The sequence below is a fragment of the Motacilla alba genome, chromosome 8 (genome assembly GCF_015832195.1).
Source record: "Motacilla alba alba isolate MOTALB_02 chromosome 8, Motacilla_alba_V1.0_pri, whole genome shotgun sequence".
Classification (NCBI taxonomy): Eukaryota; Metazoa; Chordata; class Aves; order Passeriformes; family Motacillidae; genus Motacilla; species Motacilla alba.
This window is the reverse complement of record NC_052023.1, coordinates 9,765,348-9,786,798: the sequence shown is the minus strand read 5'-3', so window position 1 is coordinate 9,786,798 and position 21,451 is coordinate 9,765,348. Positions and strand designations below refer to the sequence as shown.

Genomic DNA, 21,451 nt, shown 5'->3' with positions numbered 1-21,451 from the left:
GAAATGCACTGTCCAGAGAGGTTGTCCCTGCCAGACAGGGACACTTAGCATCAGTCACTTCTCTGTCTCTTCCCAAGAACTGTCAGGAAAGTGACTCATTGGGGTCCTCTGAAACTGTGACTGGCTCAATTATTTCATTGCAATGATTTAATGTTTTCTTACTAATTTTTCTGTTCTTCCCTCCACAGAAATGCCCTCAACAAGTAATGGTGAAAGCAGTAAACAGGAGACCATGCAGAAGACCTGTAAGAACAGTGACATTGAAAAGTGAGTGTGAAGTGGGTAGCTTCCCTTTTTCTTGTTTTAAAGAACCATAGTGTCCTATCTTGTGCTCCCAGCAGCAGTGGTGAACTGAAGGTAGGCAGATTTGAAGCTTTTACCACTGAGAAGGGAAGTTGTGCTGCAACACAAAACCTGAACTTGGAGCACTCACCACTGCTGTGTTAACAGAAGGCTTGTGGGGAGTTCTCCAGGCATCTGTGAGGGCAGGTACCCAGTGACATGGAATTGGGCACAGTTTCCAAAGGGCTTCTCCACTGCAAATTACCTTCTTTTAAATTATGTAAATAGATAGATCCATGCTTGCTCTCTCTATCTTTCATCTCTCCACAAAAGAGAATCTCCCCCTAGCAGCACTGTTACTTGGAAGAAGTCTCACAGAGGGGTTTTCTTTTTCTTTAAGATCTATATTGAGCCTTTGCATGGTTCCTAACAGAAATAATGTCTCAATTTCTGAGTTTTTTGCCTACAACCCTTTCAGTGATTCAGAAGTTTCAGTCCCAGTGTTTTAATATACAGTAGTGGAGGGACTGCTGGGCATCTCCTTTCCTGTCCCTTTCTGCTCACTGAATGTGCTGCAGTCTAGCCTGAAATAGAAATAAATGGATTGATCTGCACTGCTCATTTGAGTAACAACCTTTGTCCTAAACCTTATTCCACATGCTGCTAGGATAACTTACTGCTTGGACAGATTTGATAGTCCAAGCCTAAAACTACAGGCTGTTCTCTGCTGCTGTGGACTGCATTAGCTGGGATGGGACAGTGTTTTAAGTTGATTATTGCCTGATAGAAAACACTGCCCCAAGATCAAGTGAGAGACCAAACAACTTGAATGGGTTGGAAGCAATGATGTGATGTTGGGTTTTAAATACTACATTTTGGGGTGACATCCACTGATAGTTTGGGATGGGGAAAAATATAGTGGTGTAGCACTAAGCTGACTTTACAGAAAGTTGTCATTTTTCTGATGTAGTTCATTCTCCTCCTGCCCCTGGTCCCGACATGAGACGTTGTGTCCCTGGCACATTTTTGGGTCTCTGACATTTCAGGCAGCCTGGCAGAGTATATGTTCACAATCAGAGTTAACTGGGGAAACTCTCTGCTGTAGAGGGAACTTTAACACTGCTTTGCTGTCTCGGCACTTTCCTTTCTACAAGCCCTTTTTGTTAGCATGTCCCAAATGTTGGCTGTCTGCCATTCGATGCTTCTCAGTCAGCAGACTTTGGCTGAGGACCACTGAGTCTGGGAGCCTGCAGGTCAATGCAGAACCAGCTTTGTCCTTAGAGTGAGCCAACCATTGCATGCTGTCTTGGTGCAAGGGACTCATCCCTTCTGCCCTAATCTGTCAGCCTCTGTCTCAGCTGCTGCTTGCCTTCCCTTTGGGCCTCCTGCCTGTCAGTGCAGCAGCCCTCCATCCTCCCAGATCCACTCCTATTGAAAATCTTTAAACTGTAGGAGCTGAAAGGATTTGACATTTTCCAGAACACTTGAGCTCAAGTGATAAAATTGACATAGCTTTAATAATCTGATCAAAGAGGCTTTAGCTAGCACCTTTTGAAGGGTCCCAGAATCCTTTCCAAACAACTCTCGCGCTAACGCTGCTGTGACGTGCGGAGAGCGAGCGTGTGTGTGTGTCTGTGCACACACACCTTGCTCTGCAATAACCTTGCCTGCTGAAGCTTCAGTGCTGCTAAAAGTCAGTGAAACCCAAAAGAAATTGTAGGAAATTCCTCAAATGTCTTGTTCAGTCTTTCCAATAATGTTAATTTTTGAAAGTAGCAGAGGGACCTTTTCGTTTAAGTAGTTTATTTCACCGAGGTTCAGAAAACAAGACAGTGTTTCAGGTGGAGAATTCCTAGCTATCTTTTTTTTTCTTCTCTCTCCTTTCCTTTGAGATTCATGTGTGATAAATAGTTTCTGTCCTGCCATTTAAGGAGTCTGAATGCTCTGTGTGCTTGTCTGTGTAGAGGGGTTCTGTTAAATTAATTGATAACAGGGATCAGAGCTAGAAGCCTACAGAAAAGGAGGGGGAAGGGTTTCTCGTTGTCTCGCTGCTTCCCACTCTGCTGCTGAGCCATGATATATGGCGACCTAGCCCAACAGGCTAAATTGATTCATCTCTAGTTCCTGTTTCTTAATCTGGAGCTAAATTGGTTTCATTTTTCTTGTTTTGGGTGGTGCTTACAGGAAGTTTTTGGCAGCATCACTTTACGCCATTGTTTGTAACTTCAGTTTTTTGCCTTTAAATCTGAACATTATTGATTGGCATGTTAAACCTTGTGCAGCGTCTGATTAGCATTTTTAAAATTGTCTAGAAGCACATGGCTTAGCACCTGTGTCAGCCGTGCTCTCTGTTTAGAGCAGGGGCTAATAGAGTTAGCAGTGATCTGCCTATTGATCCTTCTCTCATAAGAATGACTTTCCTTCCTCCCCTCTTCCAAAAATAAGTCCAGGCAAAGAGTGTAGTGTAGTTTTGTTTGGTTTTTAATCCATTAATACAGTACACTGAGCAGTTCTCCTTTTGGCATGCAGCTGAATTTCTTCACTTGAGCAGGTTTAAATTAATCTAAACATGGGGTTTTGTGGGAGAGTTTCTTGCATGTAGAACAGCTGGGTGGGGTTTGGGGTAAGTCTGTGTTTTTTCCTCTGCTTCTTGTGCTGTGCCAGATCATCAGTAACTTGGACAAGTTGATCTCATTTGTGTAGTGTTGAACTTTAGGTGGCAGCCAGGAGTAGTAGGAGACATGCTGCTGGTCCCAGCTCTCCTTCCCAACACTGTGAGGTGTCTCAGTGCTGAGCTTTTTTAATCTCGCCAATGTGAGATGTCTGGAAGAGACACTGGGGTGCCCAAGGCTCTTGGGGAGAGATGAAGGAGCATCACACTGTGTGAGCCCTGCCTGTCTGCTGAAGACCCCAGCCATTGCCAAGGCAAAGCTCAGCCAGTGCAATGCTTTACCTCAGCTCGAGATGCAGCTTTGCTCAGAGAGCAGCTGGTCCCTAATTGCCCAGGCACCCTCCCTGATGGCCTCCACTGACATCGGACTCTCAGCAGAAGTGCTGCTCACAGAGAGCTGCAAAAAGCACCTTCCTCACAAAAAGGCTTTCTCCCTGCCTTGTGAGGGTCTGGTGCCATTTTGAAACCGAGGTTCCCTGGGGTTAAAAGCCAGCATCTTAATTCAGAGTGCCAATGTTCAATTTTGCTTTCTGCTACAAGACTAGATTGCAGGCCAGCAAGAGAGTCTGGGTTAGTGGCCCACTGGGTCACCTCCCATTTGTTTTCCTCAATTTTGTGTTGTCATAAATTCATTCCAGCCCGTTGTGGTTGATCAGTTTATCTCCGCCGGGGCAGGGAGCGCTGCGAGCATGATGTATGGCACAGAGCATTGTAGCCAGCCTCTCCATGAATCACTCCAGCTGTTTGGTGTCAGCCCCAAAGCAAACAGGGCCCGGCCGCTGAGCATTGACTACGATGAGCTCAGTATGGGAAGAGACATGACGTATGAATGTTTATTTAATAATTCTCTAATATTTCCAACGGAGTGTGGCTGTGCCTTCTGGGAGGGGTGAAAGGGGGGGAGGTTGAAGAGGGAAACTCTAATCTGTAGGGGTGGGTCATAAATCAGGCAGACAACATCATTAATCAGGGATGGGACAGAAGTGGAAGGAGGTGGGACTGAAACTGCCATCCTCACTGGGAAGGGGGCTGTGCTTTTTTTTTTTTTTTTGCTTTTTTTTTTTTTTTTTCAAAAACAAATCTTGTTTCTGATTCTCCTTGGCCCCAGCCACACTGCCCGCATAATAGCAAACCCGGACACAGGGCTGTTTAAGTGAGTATGCTACCTCTGCTCTGAACCTTGCAATACAAGGCTGCCAAGCATTAAATCCCTTTATAATTATCTTCTTTATATAACACTTCATGCTTATCATGCTTCATTGGATGAGACGCTTGTTGGGTTAAAAAGAGGGTTTTAGAGACAAAAAGCAATTGTATTTGTTTTATTTCTCCTGTCTCTTCTTTCTTTCCCTTTCCCCCCCCACCGCACCAGTTTCCAATCCAGCTGTTTTGAAACGTTGGCTGTGGAGGAGCTCTGGCACAGCAACACAAGGAGGAGCATCAGTTAAAATTAAACAAAGTTTAGATTTAGATCTCCTTGTGCAAAGAGACAGGCATGTGAGAGCAGTCAGGGGGGTAGCAGTGTCTTTGGGGAGCCCCTGCTCCCAGGCAGACCCATCCAGGCAGGAGCAGAGTGTGAAGCCAGAGGATTAGCAGAGGCCTGAAAGGGAAGGAGCCCTTTCACACCAGCTGAAGCTGGTATGTCGGAGAAAACAGAAACTGTTGAGAATTCACACCATAGGATAAGCGCTACCCAGCCCTTCGCCACAGTGTCACACCATTAATAGGCTTTGGTGGGAGACAAGAACATCTCATAGCAAAGACAGAATTAAAAAATTAACTTGAGTCATAAAATGAACTGACTCTTTGTGCTCTGCTAAGCCGAGAGCATGGTGCTTCTGGTGGGTTGGTACTAGAACAGCCCATGTGAACTTGGGAAAGGATTCAGGACACTGAACTGAAGTGTGGGATTGCCAAAGGCTGAGAAAGAGCTGCTGGGCTGTGCTGCTTGTGTCCAGATTTTTATCTTTATTAGGTTTTATTCCTTTTCAGTAATTCAGTAGTATGTAATACTGTATTTGTACTGCGTACTGGTGTTCAGTGCTGAAGGGGTGTGGAGAAAGATGCTTCATTTCTTTATGAAGTGAGGCTTTGGCATTACTTCTTCCTCTGGGATGTGACAGTGGGGAGCAGAGTGCTTGGCTGTGTTTCTTTATTCTGCTCCCTCTTTTAGCTGTTGGAGAGAAGTTGCATGTACCAATACTGGTCTCAAACATTATAACCACTGCGCAAACTGAAATTGTATCACTGTCCAGTTCTTCACTGGCCAGTGGTTAACAAACAAAGCTCGGCGAGGCAGGCTGCGACTGTACAAGCTCAGACCTGGGGGTAAGTGGTATCTGTTTAGTGTAGTGTTGTCCAGAGGTTTGGTCTAATTTCATGCCTTGAGGCAGTTTTCTATAGATTTTGACATCTTCATAAAGGAAGGGACTCTTATTTCTGTTGAACCTATGATGTTTTAAAGCTAAGCATCTGCAAACCCAAGGGGTCTGCTGGCTTCAGGGGCAGTAGGTTCTGCATCCCTGCATAACTGGTGAAAAATCCTGGATGGAATTTTATTCCTACGTTGGGGGTGTGGTTTAGGCATCTTGCAATTTATGTCTCTTTGCCTGCCCCTTCTTTTCTTTTTTCTTTTCGTAGTTTCAGAAATGCTGTTAACTTTAATTTGTAGAGTTGCTTCCTGGGAATGAAAAATCGATGGGGGGCTATCGCAGTGTGAAATTCGACTGTCACTATTGAGCTATAGAGTTACCAAGATGTCTTAGAAGGTAAAAAATAAATCGTGGCCCAGCAAGTGCTCAGCTGTGCTATTTCAAAGGGGATATGAGGCTGATGGTCTGTTAGAGGGTACTTCAGTTAGATGGATGATGATTCCCTGTGAAATATTGGAGTTATTCCATAGGTAAGAGAAACTTTAGCTTATAAAACACAAACAGCTGCCTTCTAGCAGATGAATTCTGCCCTTAGATGTGTGAGCAACTTGTCAGAGAGAGGACTTGTCTCTAAAATTAGCCTGTTTTGTTTAACATTGTCTCTGATGGAGCACTGTGAATCTTGCTATGTTCCTTCTGAAAATACTTTGAGGATGTTACTTTATTCACATCCTTTAGCTATGCTGCTAGAATTAAGAGGCGGGGACTTATAATAGAGGCAGGGACACTATTTTTTTTAGGAAATGTTTGTGTAATGCCCAGATGCTCTCAAGAGAAAAGTAACAATTATTTAGTAACAGCTTTATTTAGGCTGCGCTCCCTGTTTGGATGAAAATGTTCCTTTGAAGAGCAGAAAAGGGATCATGTTGTGCCCTATCCTCTGCTGGTTTGCAGTGTCTCTCCTGCATCTGCTGAAGGGCAGCCCTAGCTGCACAAGCCGGCTGTTTGCTGATGGTGACAGGGCTACTGCTTTCCTTGGCACTCACTGACTGTTGTGGCAGGACTCAGTAAGTGTTTGTGCTGTGCCAGCTGCTGTATGACAACAGGATGGTTGTAATTACAGCTCTTGGTAGTTTATGCGTTTCTTAGGCTACAGTTAGTAAGTATAAATACAAAATAGTACTTTAAAAAGGACCAGTTTTGTTAGTTCTCATTAAACCATGTCTGGGACAACTGTAGAGTGGGTAATTATTTCTCTTACACTTGAATACACAGTTGCAGGACCACTGAGGGGTGCTTACTGCTGCAAGGAAGAGTGTTCAGTCACATTTAGTTGGAGCTTGGTGAAGATTTCCCAAGGAATTCAATGACAGAAGAGTTCATTGTGCTTTCATATCTCCTTTGCCTCTGTAACACAGAACCCAGCACTGCCTTTACAGAAGCAAAGTAATAGCAGTAATATAATTAAAGTAGTTTAATATCAATGTTGATTTTTTGTCCTCACTTCAGTGTCAGTGCTTTTCCTAACCTTACACCCCACTGCTACAGGCACTTCATCCTATTTCTCCATTATTTTCTCTCTTCATTTTTGATGATTTTGTCTGCAGAAAGCTGTTGTTTCCCACACAGTTGCATAAGTACTCCTGCTTCTCCCTCAGATAGCCAGCTCATGACCTGGCCTTCCACTGCACTGCTGGTTTCCTTTTCTAGCTCTGGGACCACAATTGGTTATGTGATACTAATGTGCCCTGGCCTCCTTTAATAGCCTCGTGTTTCTTTTTGAAGGCACAGTTACCTTAAATGATGCTAATTCTGATCCTTTCTTTCCCTGTAAAGGAAGCAGCAACAGTGTAAAAGTTCTAGGGCGGCAGCAGCAGTTGTAGGAAGCTGTCTGGAGGATGTGTTATCACACTGCCCTTGGGTGCCTCCAATCAGCAGTCATGAATGAAGGTTCTGGAAAGCATATCACCTCCACAGTAAAGCCCTTAAAAGGCTATAGATGAATCCAAGTGCTGCTGTAGTAGCATAGATATTTCCTGTTTATTTCAGGCATTTGGATGGGGGCCATGGGAGTAGAAGACATTTATTTAATTGCTCACAGAGGCTGGCTGCGAGACTCAGCTGCATGTCCAACGTTCTGAGCAACTTTCAGCCCTAGGAATTTGCTATTTCTCTTCCATTTCATGGATATTTTATAATTTTGTGCCCTGATCGTCCAGCCAAAGCTACCAATAATCCCAGACCAGCTCCAGGCCACAGTAAGATGACAAGTTACAGCTGCCATAAGTCTTCCAGTAGAAAAATAGACCTGCCTAGCTATACATGGAGCTTGGTCGTAATCCAAACATGTTTACTTGTGGATGGAGGCAAGTGTCCGTAGGCTGGAACCTTTGGCCTGCGTGCCTTAGCAAGGAGAGGAGCTGCATTTTCCATTTCCACCTCCTGTCTTTTGTGGCCCTGGCTTGTATTAAGATAGAGACCACAATGCACTTTCACAGATTTGTTAGAAATACAGTTGGGGTCTCCAGGATGAAGGATATGCTTGTAAAGTGAATCGAGATATTAACACATTAGATGAGTCATTATTTCTCTTTAGGAACATTGTTTAGAGAATCATTTTCTGATTCAGCCTGTGCTGCCTCTACAAAACCTTGCTGCAGCAAACCACTTTTCCATAGCATGGCTTTTTTCTTTATCACCAAAGCTGCTCCAGTAAAGCAATGGGATTGCATTTATTTTCTCTTTGGAACAGGGAACATAGTCTCTAAATCTAATCAGAATGACCTATGCATTCTTTCTCCCAGCTTTCATGTCGAACCATAATTGCTCAAATGGCACATTTAAAATTTTGGCGCAAGCTCAGACTTTCACTCGCCGCCTTTTTAAATCAGTCCCAGTGGCCAGTGGATACTGCATGGCCCTACAAATGCATCTAAACATGCTGACTCCGAGGCTCCTTCTATTCTGAATGATCAGCGGTGCCATCTGTCTCTGTTTTGATTGGGGCTGGGCACATGTGTCCCAGCAAAACATGGGCCAAAAAAAGGGAAGAGAAAGAGCCAGCGCCTGAATTTACTTCCCGCTTCTGTACAGACATTGTTGGGCTCTGTGTTATGGAGGCGGGGAGATGTGAAAGCAAAATTCATTCTTCTGTCATTAAATTCTTCAGGGAATCTTTACCCCAGTCCCTACTAAATGCAGCTTAAAATGCCTTCTTGCAGTGGTAAGCTCCCCTCAGTGGTATTGCGACGGTGCGTGCAAGTGTAAGAGAAATAATTCCTCTGTGGGGAAAAAAAGAGACAACATTTTTGGTTTGCATCAAGATGAAATTAGTCAGAAGCAAACTCTGAATTTGGCAAGCAAATGCCAGTATTAACAAGTTGTGCAAGCAAGTATAAAATAGAGGCGCCCGTGACTGAGAGCGCCTCAGAGTCGTGTGTGTGTGCCCTTGCATGCACCCTGCTCCAAATTCACAACTTAGAACACGGAAATTAGAATGGGGAACATTGCATTATTCATAACTTGGCAACCAGAAGCCAGGGCACTTTGCCAGAGTAAACTATTCTCTATAATCACAGGTGAAGCAACATTCTTTAATATCTTACAATACAAAAACATACATTAATCAAGGAAAGAGGGCTTTTTTTTCCTAGAGGACAATAAATTAGCATCCTTGCCAATTTCCTCAATACATGTGACAACGTTTTACAGGATTATAAGTCAGCCTCTTTAAAGGAGGTTAGTCTAAAAACAAATAAACCCAATAAATGAGATTTTTAGCTAAATAAAGGGGAAGCCAACTCCTAAAACGTTGATGTCTTGCCAGGAGATTTGCTTTTAGCATTGGCAGTCTTGCAGACCCTTTAGAGGGTCTAAACTTCACTTGGTGTGATTTGACGTGGCTTTTCTGTAAGCAGCTTTGCTGGGCAGTTTTCTACATCAAGGCATGCAAACACCTTCTGCTATAACCAGCTCATCTAGTGAAATAAAATCTCAGTACGTTGTGCCAGTCTGGTAGCCCACATGTTGTGGGGTGATTCACAGTCAATCTGCCACTAGTGCCTGATGCTGGGCTTCTTCCAGAGACTTAAGATACTGAAAATGCCTGAGCTGTAGCTGTTTTCTTTTAAAGCCACCTGTCACTTTTCTTTTTAAAAACTTGCGTGTCAGTTTAAGTGTTTTGCTTGTTCGTAGCAAAGGGGCTTTTTAGCTTTATGTTATGTTCTTGCACTCCAGTAAGTGTAAAAGTCCTTTCAGTCTGTGGATCTCCCACTGACTTCAGTGCTGCTCTCCCACATCTGCCAAAATAAACTCCCTGTATCTTTAGCTCTCATACTTGCTGCAGATGATGCTTGCTAAATTGAAAGTGGGAGCAGATTATTCCATCAGGTTGAAAATGAAGGCAGTTCTTATCCCAAGAAACATAGGGGTGTTTATAGTTAGTGCTTGAAACTCAGGTAGTGAGGGAGTTGTGTGTAAGACATTGTGTGAGTGAGAGTTGAGACAGCATTACTGTGCTCTGCCATTCTGCAGTGCTCCTGGGTGTCACAGAGCTGTGCACAGCATGTTACAGGCTAATAAAACAGGGTCTCTCCTCTGAAAGAGTTGCCCTCTCACCCAGGTGTAAATTGGCTATGAGAGAAGGCTTGCAATTGCATGATTGGGCACTGATGTTGGGGTCATTTTATCAAGTCTTGAAGATTTGTGCCCCACAAAGCAGGGACTGCACCAGGCTTTCTCTCCTGTATAGTAGTGGTTATTATAATTGTCATCTACAGCTGAGGTCGGATGTGGCCTGGGGCAATTTCTCTGCTCCTGGAATCTTACTTTAGCTTGACTTTGCCTTCAAAGCATCGACCAGTGTGTTTCTAATATTTATGATATGTAAGCTGCTAGTGACATGACCTCTGCCCTTGGTGCAGGGAGGTGGCATGTATGTTCTGCTGGGTTCTCCACTTTGGACAAGGGAGGATAAAAGCTTTGTTTAAAAATAAATACATCACTTTCAGGTATGTCAGTGGTACTGTAAGTTTTCCTCTCTGACAGTCTGTGTTTACAGGCAGAGGAAAGCAAAAATAAATGTATGAGGAAGAGAGAAGGTCAAAATATCAAGTGTCAAAAGTAGCCCATGAAATTTTATTGGTGGTGCATTTAATCAGTGCTAAGTGTTTTTTACAAGGTACATACAAACAGTGGAATTGTAAAAATTTATGGAATGCTGTGTACAGTGTAGCCATTTATGAAGAAAGGGAAATTTATATCCAGTTGAAATAAACCAAGGGGGAATGTTTTATGGAGACTCCTCAACAGCAGGATACATCAAATGCGATCTGGATAAGATGTGGATAGGGTATTTGCAGGGGCTTCTTTGAGGTGTTTTCCTGCTTCTTCAGCCGCTAACAGTTTGCATCTTTCTGTGGCTCCCAAATAGGCAGGATGCTGGATGCAAGGGACAGTGTGGTGCTTGTGTTTTTATGTACAGTGGAAAGGAAACACAAATGAACAGCTGCTACTGGTATCTGTGGTACAAGGCTCTCACTCTTGGGCTTGCTCCAGTACAACAGTTTCTTGAGCAGCCCTTAATACCAGCTGAGAAGGGTTAACCAAGGCCAATCACACTGACATCAGCATTTTTTTGTTTCCTTTTTGGTCCAGTATTTTGTTGATGATAAAGCACAGACTTAGTCAATTGAGAGATTCCAGAGCTGCAGAATCAGAGATAATTTAATTAACGGAATTGCTTGTGATTGCCCACTGGGACAGCGGGTAGGAATTGCTCGATTTAATTTGGAGAAACAAAGATCACATGCATGCTAATGTTTAACAAATAACCAGTGTTTGGGTTTCAGTTTTTTAGCAAAGAGGGGGGTGGCCATTTCCCAGGGGAGATTTCTCAGGAGGCGATTGCTGCTCAAAGCTACAGATAGGTCCTTTTTCCTCTACCATTGTGTTTCTGTGCACTTCTTCTGGCCTCGTACCTGAACAAAGCAAGGATTTTCTCAGAGAAAGAAAGTGTTCTTATTTTCATTGCTGAGGGGAAAATGCTGTGAGTAGTGGAAAAATATGCATTGGGCACAAAGACTGAAAATTATCACATGCTATCTGCCTAGTCTCACAGACTTGCTTCCTGATACCCAGCATCCTCAGCTGTGACTGCCAAGGTGTGGAAAATTTAACCACAAAGTCCAGGGAGAAATACTGGACCCAGCTTCTTCCACAAGGAGCGCTCCCTTCCTGTTTTTGCTCTTGTATAAACATTCTCACTCAGGCTCCCCTGTGTGTCTTGGTGTCACAGCGAGTCTCTACTCCACGATGGAGGTGCCCTCTTGATACATCCTCAGCCAGGGAGGACAGTTCACGTATCGGGGAGGCCTCTCACACCTGCTGGAGAAGCATGAGCCCTGGGGCTCAAGGTATAGCTCTTGGCAGCAGTTGTGCTCAGCAGGTCTCCCTGGAGGCTGATAAATGACGTTATCCAAACACGTCAAATCAGAGCGCTGAGGCGCAAAATTGTTAAGAGTCCTCCTGCATCCAACATGAGGTCAAGGCAAAGCAGAGAGCCAATTCCTTCTCCGTAATTCCCTCTGCCTCACTTGGCAGGGTAGCTTGTACACAGCCTTCCCCTGTCCATGGCACTTGGCTTTCTGACCCTCGCTCCACCCTGGCGTTACCCTGTAAAAATTCTGCCCAAGGCTGCTCCCAGCTGTGTCCAGGCAAGCACACACAAGGTGCACACACCGGAGGGAATCCTGAGGGAGTTCCCAAGATTGCTGCTGCAGGAAGAGTTGCTCCTAAGCGATGCTTATCTTTAGGATACAAGCGGCAGGTTGACGGTAAAATGACACTAAATGGAATGGCATGTGTCCCAAGTGCGTGGCCACCACGGGAGCCAGACACATGGGAAGTGACTCTCGTCTTTATTCCATCCCTGGAGGTAGTTTCAGTTTCCTTTATTTACTAATGTTCTCCCTATTTCCCTTGACCTCATTTCCTCCAGCTTTTCCGAAGCAGCCATGCAATTATCGCTCACTTTGGGTTGACCCTTGGCTGCCACGTCCCTTGTTGCTGCTGCTCCGAGAGGTTTTCCTGAAATCTCAAGTGCAGAATGTTCACTTGCGGCCAAAACTCCTATCTCTCATGTGAAGTGGGAGCTGTGTCTTCAGCACTATGCTGCGCGTCAGGATTTGTCCTGTGAACTTGCTTGGCAGGGAGAACATGGAGTTTAAATTCGGTCATAGCTGAGCTTTGATCCGTGCTGGGAGGTATCGCAGTGGCTAAAGCTCCTTCTCTTACCAATGCACCCCAGTCTTGTTAATAAATGTATATTTAACAATGTCTGGAGCGTATGAAGTGATAATAACTAAATCAATACCTCCCACATTGATTGTCCAGGATCCCTACAGCGTGACGCACGCAGCGGTGTGGTAATTTTCCAGCTAACTAGCACCCTGATCTACAGCCCTCCTATTGATTGGCCATTGTATCAGGCAGCCTCTGAGCATTATTGCTTATACCTCTATTCAGCCTCCTTTTCTGATTCATTCGTTTATTACTGGACAGGTGCGATTATCTCAGAGACTTTCCGAAATTGGCCAATGGGGGTCAGCTGTTTAGATTTCTATAAACAAACCATTTTCTATCTTCTCTAGTTGTTGCAGTGGTGAATTTTTCCTGTTCAAGTTTTGACTGTTAACTGGGGTGGAACTGGGGATGAATGGGCATTTGTTTGTATCTGCTCAAGAAATCAACTTTCCCCTTTCCTTTTTGAGTTGCCCACTCATCTGAGGAGGACAGGTAGCTCCACAGATGGTGAAAGGAGAATTTAGCAAGGGTTGAGGTTCTACTTGCCACCTGCTTTGGGCGGGAGTCACACTCGCTGCTGTTACGCTTCCGGTTCCCTTGTGCATGCAGGAAGGAGAAGTGGACTCCATGAAGTCAAATTCAACTGCAGTGTTCAGCCAGCATCAGTTCAACAGTGGGCCAGACTGGAAGAGAAACAATTTTCTCGGCCAACAATAATCTTCAAGCTATAAATAAATAAGTCTGTTTCTTCCTTGGACAAAACTAACACCTTTCTAGACTTTCTTTGAAAATGCTAGCAACTCTTTCTTGAGGGTGAGAACTCAAGCTGGGATATGGTAATAATTTATACCAACGAGCAGGAGCAAGTGGGTGTTTGCACAGCAGGGAGGACTGTCTCCTACTGAAACTCTTTCATCTTGCTCCAAAGAATATTTATGGATTCCAAGACTTAAATCCACAGTGTCCCTGTCCCCAGACAGTCCTCACCCACTAGGCTATCATGGGACATTTGTATTTCTTTACCTTTTTGCAGTTTTAAAATTGTTACCATTTGCTGGAAGCTGTCACTTTCAATGAATCTCCTTCTGATGAAGATCTCAGCTCATGCAGAGCGTGTCTCATCAGTACAAAGGCAGGAGTGAAGTTAAAGGAGCTTTATAACACTGGTAGTTAACCATATACATTCCAGCAGCTTAACTTTCTTCTGAAGTGTCATAATTAGGAAAATCACCCAAGATCTCTTTGACTAGTTCCGTTATCAAAGCCTTGGGAAAAGCCATCAGAATCAGCTTGTGGGAGATAACCCCAAGTCCCTCCCTACGTGCTAGAGACAAGTGACTAATGAACAAAGGAATGAGTGCCTGCCTGCAGCGAGAGTGCTGAGATTGCAGCTCACTGTACTGGTTGTAGTAATTCCACTAGACTGTGCTTTAGCCACCTGTTGATGAATCATCCTCTCAAAAGGTAGAAGACATAGGTGCCGCTGTGGGTTATCTTGTGATTGATGATGCAGCTTCTGGTGTCGAGGTGCTCTTCAGATTCTTCTGAGCTGGAGTCTGCTTGGAGATGCCAGAAATTCACTAACACACGAGAAAATTGTTGGGTTTTGTTTTTATTCAAGAAAGTGAGAGCTTTTATGTTAATTCTCTAAATCTTTTCTGGGGAATACTTGAGAACCCCTCCCTATGGCTGCACTGTGTAGAAATCGGATTTTGCAGCGTGCTGGAGTGACGCATCCTTGTGTGTAATGCTCCCTGTATTTCATTTGCTAAGCATTGCTGTCTGCCCTTGCTTTTAGGTTGGCAAGTTGCTCTTTTCACCAGCCTTGCAGAACCATGAAAATACACTTTCCTGGCCTCAGCACAGTGCCTCTGTGACAAAAGAGATAATGCTGCCCATCAAAAATGACCCTAGGAAATGGGAAAGCTGAGATTGTAAAGCTGCTTTTATAGCCACCCTGTTGGCACCGTGTCCAGTGCTTTTGGTTTCTCCGTTCTTTCAGTATTAGAATCAAAAAGCTGGGGCTTTCATTAATATAAGCCATTGTGTTGATCCTGTGTAATGAGCTGATTTTGCATTTCACGAGGCTGATGGCCAGCAAAGGCCTCCACTCTCTAAGGGGAAGAACAGCTCCTATTGCCCACAAAAAGTTATATCAGCAGCTTTAAAGCAACGTACAGAAAACTTTGTCTCAAGCATGTGGTCCTAAGTAATCTCTTAAGGGAGACAAGAAAAAAGACAGAAAAACAAACAAAAAACCCCAACAGAAATATCTATTCTTTAAATGTCTGTGTCTTGCTCTGTATGAAGCTGGCAACCCCAGCACTGGTTGTGTTCTTTTGTGATGTGTTTGGAAGTGTTTGGAAAGACACTTTAAAGAATTCACACTAGGCTTTTCAGGAGCTCTTTTTTAACCCAAGTTGGATGTATTGGTTTGAAATATGATGCCGTTTCCTGTGCAGTACCTGTTGTGGGATCCTTTTCCCCCCCAAACTCCTCCAGTCTCGTGTGCTCAGTGGTGTTCACTCTTCATCATCTTTTGCAGAATTACAGAAGACTCCGCAGTGACAACATTTGAAGCGTTAAAGGCTCGTGTCCGTGAGTTAGAAAGGCAGCTTTCCCGTGGGGACCGCTATAAATGTCTCATTTGCATGGTGAGTAGCACTCCACTTGTGGCAATGAATCAGAAATGTCTTGGTATCTTTGCTGAGGAGGGGAGAAGCTTTTCTCCTTTTTCAGGCGGACTGGGGGAACTCATCACCAATTAGCTTTCCAAATTAAGGTCTTAATAACTGAAATTTCTGTATGAATTACGTTGTTTCACTGGTATTTGTAGCTGTCACTCTATATCAGCATCAAGAAAGGCCCAACTTCAAAAGACTTTCTGCCTTCCTGTAGAAAACTCCCAGGTACCACCATCCTTTTCCTGGATGTGCCAATTTAGGTACATAGGAGAGAGCAGAATCTGTGATCAGAGGCTCACCTTGTCTGATTTGGGAGCAGGGATGCTGCCTGAGCATATAAAAGTTGCCAGTGTCCTGCGTGCTCTCTGGTGATGCTGTGGCCTTCCTCAGGAAGGGCAGCAGCTCCCTCTGATGGTCCAAGCCTGCAGGGCTCTACGTCTCCTGTTGGGTTTGTGTTCTGCTGAGGACGAAACATTCTGCTTGGTGGAGGGCTCCCTCTGCAACTTCAGCTTGACGCACAGGCTTCTCTCTCCCAGCCAGCTCACAGCTCGGAGGTGTGGGAGTGCAGTCCTTGTCACTCATCCCACAGAAGGGACAACAGCTAGCTGCTGATTTCCAGAGGTTTGTTAGCAACGATAGAAGATAGATACTTGAGAAATCACGTCTGCTGAAATAGCAGCAGCGGTCTTGGGATGTAGTTACGCTGTTCCTGCAGAACTGAGTTGTGATAAGGGTTGATCTTACCCTGTCACTGGTTTTCATATGATCTGGTGACCTTTCTGATGAGAATAATGGCAGGTGGCCAGAGCAACTTCAGATGCTTTTGTGGTAACTGTGCTGAGCTAGGTCATCACTTGAGTGGATTATGGGCTTCCAACAGGAGTTCTGGGAAGCCAAGAAAAGGGATTGAAGGAGACTTTCTGCCACTTCTATACAAACATTACAAAAATACAACTTATATGTTAGACAAGTTGGTTCTTTTAAACAACTTCTTTAACAAAATACAAGACAGTGTTACCCACAAAGAAAGGCATTGTGATGGGGTTGAGAGTGAAGAATCCCTAGATCACTGCTATGGAAATAATACGTTTGCTTCTTTTCCTCAGGACTCGTACACAATGCCCCTGACTTCTATTCAGTGCTGGCATGTGCACTGTGAAGAATGCTGGCTGCGGACTCTGGTGAGGCTCTTGTCTGCTTTCTTGTTGTCTTACAGCCCTTTTCCACTCTTCTCAGATACTTTATTCTAGATTGCCACAGGGGAGGGTGCTTTTTGCTTTATTTTAAACAATCTGAGTGCTGTGCTTGCAGATTTCCCAAGCCTGGCTGTTTGACACCCCACTCTAGCTTTGACATGATTGTTTGAGTCATTGTGACCCAAGCTCTGTCTTGCCCCTTGCTTTTTCCTCTGCTGCTGTGGGAAGAGCTCTGTGCCAGGGACTACCTTGCCTTTCAGTAATTTTCTGTGGGGCATCCATGCAGAGAGGTAAAGCTGTGAGAATGGAGGCCAAATCCACTGAGATTTCATGGAATGGGTAGCTTCTGAGAAATATAATATTCCCCTGAAGCAAAGGGAATCATCTTCAGGAGAGAGGATATGGAAGGGAGCTTTTATAATGTGAATCTATATTTTTTAGATTATTTGGAATAGCACTGTGTGGTTTTCAAGCATATGCCATTCTGTTTACAAGATTGGGAACTACCTTGAACATTGAATAGGTGACCCAGTAGTGTTTTCTTTTCCTGTGTTAAAACTGTGGGCTTTATAATCAGCCTTTAACGTCCCCTCTGCAGCTGATTTTCAATTTTCATTTTGTTCACGCTGGGGAGTGGGAAATAGTCAATTGTGCTTTCTAGTTCTCCTGTTAGCAAGATGATACAGTGTTGGGTTGCAAAAAATCTAACGGAATGGCACTTCTAAAAACTTGTTCCTGGAAGGCATTACTCTACTTTATAAAACACATTGTGTGCTTGGAATTACGATTAAGCTGACCATGCTCCTTTAAATCCTGCCTTTTAAAAGTCTTGTCCAAGAAAAGTTACCAGGATGGTGAAGTGCCTGTGGGCTTGAGTACTAATAGCAACTCAATAACTTGGCTATCCCTTGGGCTGTATTTTATAGCTCTTCAGCTACACCTCGTCACTATTTACGTTATACAAGCTTTTGTAAACATTTTAGCAGCATCTCATAAAAGACACATATGTGGATATGTTGCTGTGAGGTGTCTGGATGGATATGTGCTCTGCCACTTTTGCTGAGTGAGGAGTAATCTTGTCTTTCAGTGGTGCTACAAGCACAGGATAAAACACTAATTTCCTCTTCATTTTCTTTACTCTGAAGTCTTTGTCCTCTCCTCTTCCCACCAGCCTCGAGTCATGTTCTAAATCTGTGGCACTAATTTCAGGCTGTTCTTAGGCTCAGCAGCAACTTAGTTCAACTTCAGCCAGGTCCCTTTTTGTCATGTTCAGCAGTCACAGCCTCTCATGAGAACAGGGAAAGTCACTCCAGGTGCTGAGGGATTGACATTTCCCTTGCAGAGGGGAAGCCATCTCCCCCCAGAGCTCTGTGAGAAAGGTGGTGATGAATCTGGCTGTGTGTGATCTGCACATGGCTCTTCTGCTGACCAGGCAGGCGGGATGGGAGTAGTCCAGCAAGATATCATGTTAGGACTTGGCACTTGTATAGGGGAAGCAATTAATAAATGACTACTCATGTGTTCCCCAGTCCTAGCCTCTCCCTGCAGCCCCCAATTTATTAAACCAGGCCTTTTCACAAGGCATGCTTGCACTCCCTTTCCCATCTCAAAAAAATCTCCCAGCCTGTGTTCGCATGTTTCTAATGTAACCATTAAAATGTAGCCTGAAGACAGCAATAAAAACCCTGGAACGCCTTGGTGCTTTTGTGTCTTGATCAAAGTCAATGTGTGTAATCTCGTTAAGACTGCCCTCCTTCCCCCCTCCCTTTTTATGAATTTAATGGCATACAGCAGCTGGGCTCAGTGTTTAATGCTTACCAACCTGCATTGTTCTAATTAAGGTATCTCCTTTTATTTCGGGCACAAAAGAGACTCTTGTTTTTTTTAACAAGCGAGGAGCTGTGGGATAGTGTGTGTAATAATCGCTGCTGTTACCTTTCCCTGGGTATAAAGCTGGCTCCCCAGTGGGCTGCAAGGAGGGAGCCTGCGCGTGCAGCACACATGGAAAGACTTGGCTGGGGGAGAGGGGCAGCGTTTTTCTTCTGTTGTGCAATAAACAATTTGTTGGAATTAATAGGAGTTGGAGCAGGCGGGTTGTGTCAGGCTTCCGGCCCCTTTTGAACAGTCTGGAGATCTGCCATCCGTGCTGGTGAAAAGTCTCCTTTCTCCTCTGTGCCTGTGCCTACATGCCCAGCCAAGATCTAATATTAACTTAGAGTGAGTGTGCCTGCGAGAGCAAGGATCGTGTACTGAACAAGGCCCTGGAACTGAAGGCTCAGAGTGCCTGGGAGCAATTCTAAACCTCTGCAGGGTATTGAAGACAGAGTGAAATGTGATGCTCACATGTGTCTATGGACCTAAGGTTTAAACATTTTCTAGGATACAATAATACAGTGATCTGAGCATCTGACTTGATATTGTTTAGGGCACTGATGAGGATTGGATCTTACTTAGACTTCGTGAAAATAAAATTTTTGGTATTTTGGCTCTTGATGTTCAATTCCAAATTACACTGTTCTATTGGTAAGGGCAAGAAAGAGACTTTTAATCACTAACTCTACAAATGATTGCTGGACTCTCTAACTTAGGTATAATTATACTGGAGCTCAGCACATCAACAGGTTGCAAGTTCTGGGGTTGAAACATTGACCAGAGGAGACTCCATCTCTGAAGCAAAGACTGGGGTTGCAGAAAGGGCCCCTGGAGATGCCTTAAGAGAACCAAAATCATGGCTGTGATCACTTTTGGAAACCCTGAAAACATGCAGGTTCTTCAATGGTAGGAGAGGAAATGGTGTTGCAGGAGCCAGACTTAGCTTGGGCAGTAGCAGGTGGAGTTCCTTTCCCTGAATGTTGACAATCCCCATGGTGGGTGACCAGTCTCAGCTGGTTGTTGGACTGCAGCCCAAGTCATGGGGTGGTATGGGATGAATCTCCCTCTGTAAGAGTCTGCCCAGTCTCCACCCTTCTCCATTAACTGAGAGGGACCCTACAGCTAATAGAGGGTGAGATTTGTATTTTCCCTCTCCTGAGGAGAGTTCTCTAGCAGAAGATTTGCCATCTGCTGTAGTGATCTGCTGGAGAGGTTTGGAGCCTCCATCCTTGGAAGTTTGTGAGAGCAGGGTTGATGTGTGTCTGTCAGCAGTAATTCAGGTGAGGTGATCTTGCCCAGGGAATGGGTCAGCAAGTTCTTGATGTCCCTCTGAGCTGTAGTTGTGTGATCTCCCAATCCCTTGTATCCTTCTTTACAAAGTAAATGGAGCTGGAAACTAAGTCAGGCTGTTGTTGTTGTTGTTTGGTGCAAGGGCTGAAAGAGGACAGGTTTATTTGAACAAATGCAGTTTACTGAGCTTCCCCCATCACCTGTACAAGTCAGATCCAGCATTTCCCACATGTATTTGCTGACTTCAGGCTTGTGCCTGCCTGTCTTAGGCTTATTTGAAAATGACAACTACAAGAGCAGGAAAAAATCACTTCTAAAAAGCCTTCTTCATCACGAAATGCTTCCAGGGGATCCATCGATATATACGTGTGCTCTGCAGTTGACACATTTATATCTTTGGTAATTACTACATCCTTAGCCTTGCCACTCTTTCTAGGCTCTAGTACCATATATGCCATGTGGGCTGGAGTGGTTTTGTACAAAACAGCACAGATACAGAGCAGCCCTTCTGGGTGATTGCTCAGTGCTCCAGCAACATGTAGGGACCTCCTGAGTCAGCAGCTGCGTGGATGCTGCACTTGAGCCTTCATGATGTTCTCATCTCTCTGGTTATTAATTAGCATTCTTCAGTTCTGGGCTCCAGCGGCCTGTGGGGGTGAGTTCCACCCTTTGAGGAGGTTTGGTGAAAGAAGTTGTTCTCCTGGTGGTTTAACCCCGTTACCTGACAGCTGGAGGGTACCCCACAATGGCAGTGGAGGACAGCTGTTCCCCTGGGAATTAGCATCTGCAGAGAAGAAGCTCCACACTTGTGTGGAGGCATGGGTGGGAGAGGAGGCTGACACCTTGGTTGAGAATGGGATCTTGGCATTCAGTTCCTTTTCTGGCAAGAAGCTGGCTCTTGGTTTGGGTCCTTCCTGTCATCTCTGTGTTTCGATTTTACTTTCTTTGCCCACTCTGTTTCTTTGCCTCTTTATTCTCTGTGCCTGGTAGCATATTCCTCTTGGAAATTGCCCAGTTTTAGACTTACGGGACAGCAGGAAGTGCCTAAATCCTTCCTTGTGAGTTTCCTTGCTTTAGCCAATTTATAGCAGACATCATACTATTTTTTAAGAGTCAATTTTAAGACAAACTAGTCCAATCCTTCCTGGCACCATGTAAGTCCTAACGACTTTTCAACATCTCAGCTCTCGTTAATGCATTTTTCAAACTACTACCCCAAGTGATTAGCCTGTATTGTGGATCAATCACTTGCCAAATTTTAATTAAGAAAGGAGGAGAAAAAATAAACTCCATCCTTGTTCCAGCCCCATTTCTTTGCTTTGTAGCAGCCCTGGAGCAAACTTCTTGCAGCAGAGTTTTATAAACCCCTCAAAACTGGGGTTTATAATGGAAAAGCTGAGGTGGCCTTTACTCCAGCACACACAGCTATAACACATCAAGGCTTTTCCATGTAGCTATGATGAAAGGAGCAGAAGGACCTGGAAAAAAAGAAAAAGAAATGGCCGACAGGTGGGACTTATTATTCCACAGCATTTTTATTTCAAGGGAAAAGTTTAGTAACCCCAGCTGGCAGGTGAGCAGTGGGGGAGCAAACGCTTTTTCATTGTGCCTGTGCCAGCATGTGTGTGTGTACAAGCTTATGTGCCTCTCCACAAGAGAGGAGAGCTTAATCACTGGTCCAGATAAATGTTGTACAGCTACACCGAAAAGTCAGATGTAAGGAACAAGGTTCTGAGCAACTTCAATCCAAAAAGTAAAAAATTAGGACTTAGTTCTGAATTT

At 44.4% G+C, this 21,451-nt stretch overlaps 1 protein-coding gene across 7 annotated transcripts in view; it reads left to right on the top strand.

Annotated features, from left to right (window-relative positions):
* The window catches only part of RNF220 (ring finger protein 220), a 220,569-nt gene that overhangs the window by 193,517 nt on the left and 5,601 nt on the right, over nt 1–21,451 (top strand). For all 7 annotated transcript variants that reach the window (XM_038143853.1, XM_038143854.1, XM_038143857.1 and 4 more), the window contains 3 exons: nt 189–267; nt 15,173–15,281; nt 16,418–16,492. In XM_038143853.1, coding sequence (XP_037999781.1) covers nt 189–267; nt 15,173–15,281; nt 16,418–16,492 — 263 coding nt within the window. The remainder of the gene's footprint in view (nt 1–188; nt 268–15,172; nt 15,282–16,417; nt 16,493–21,451) is intronic.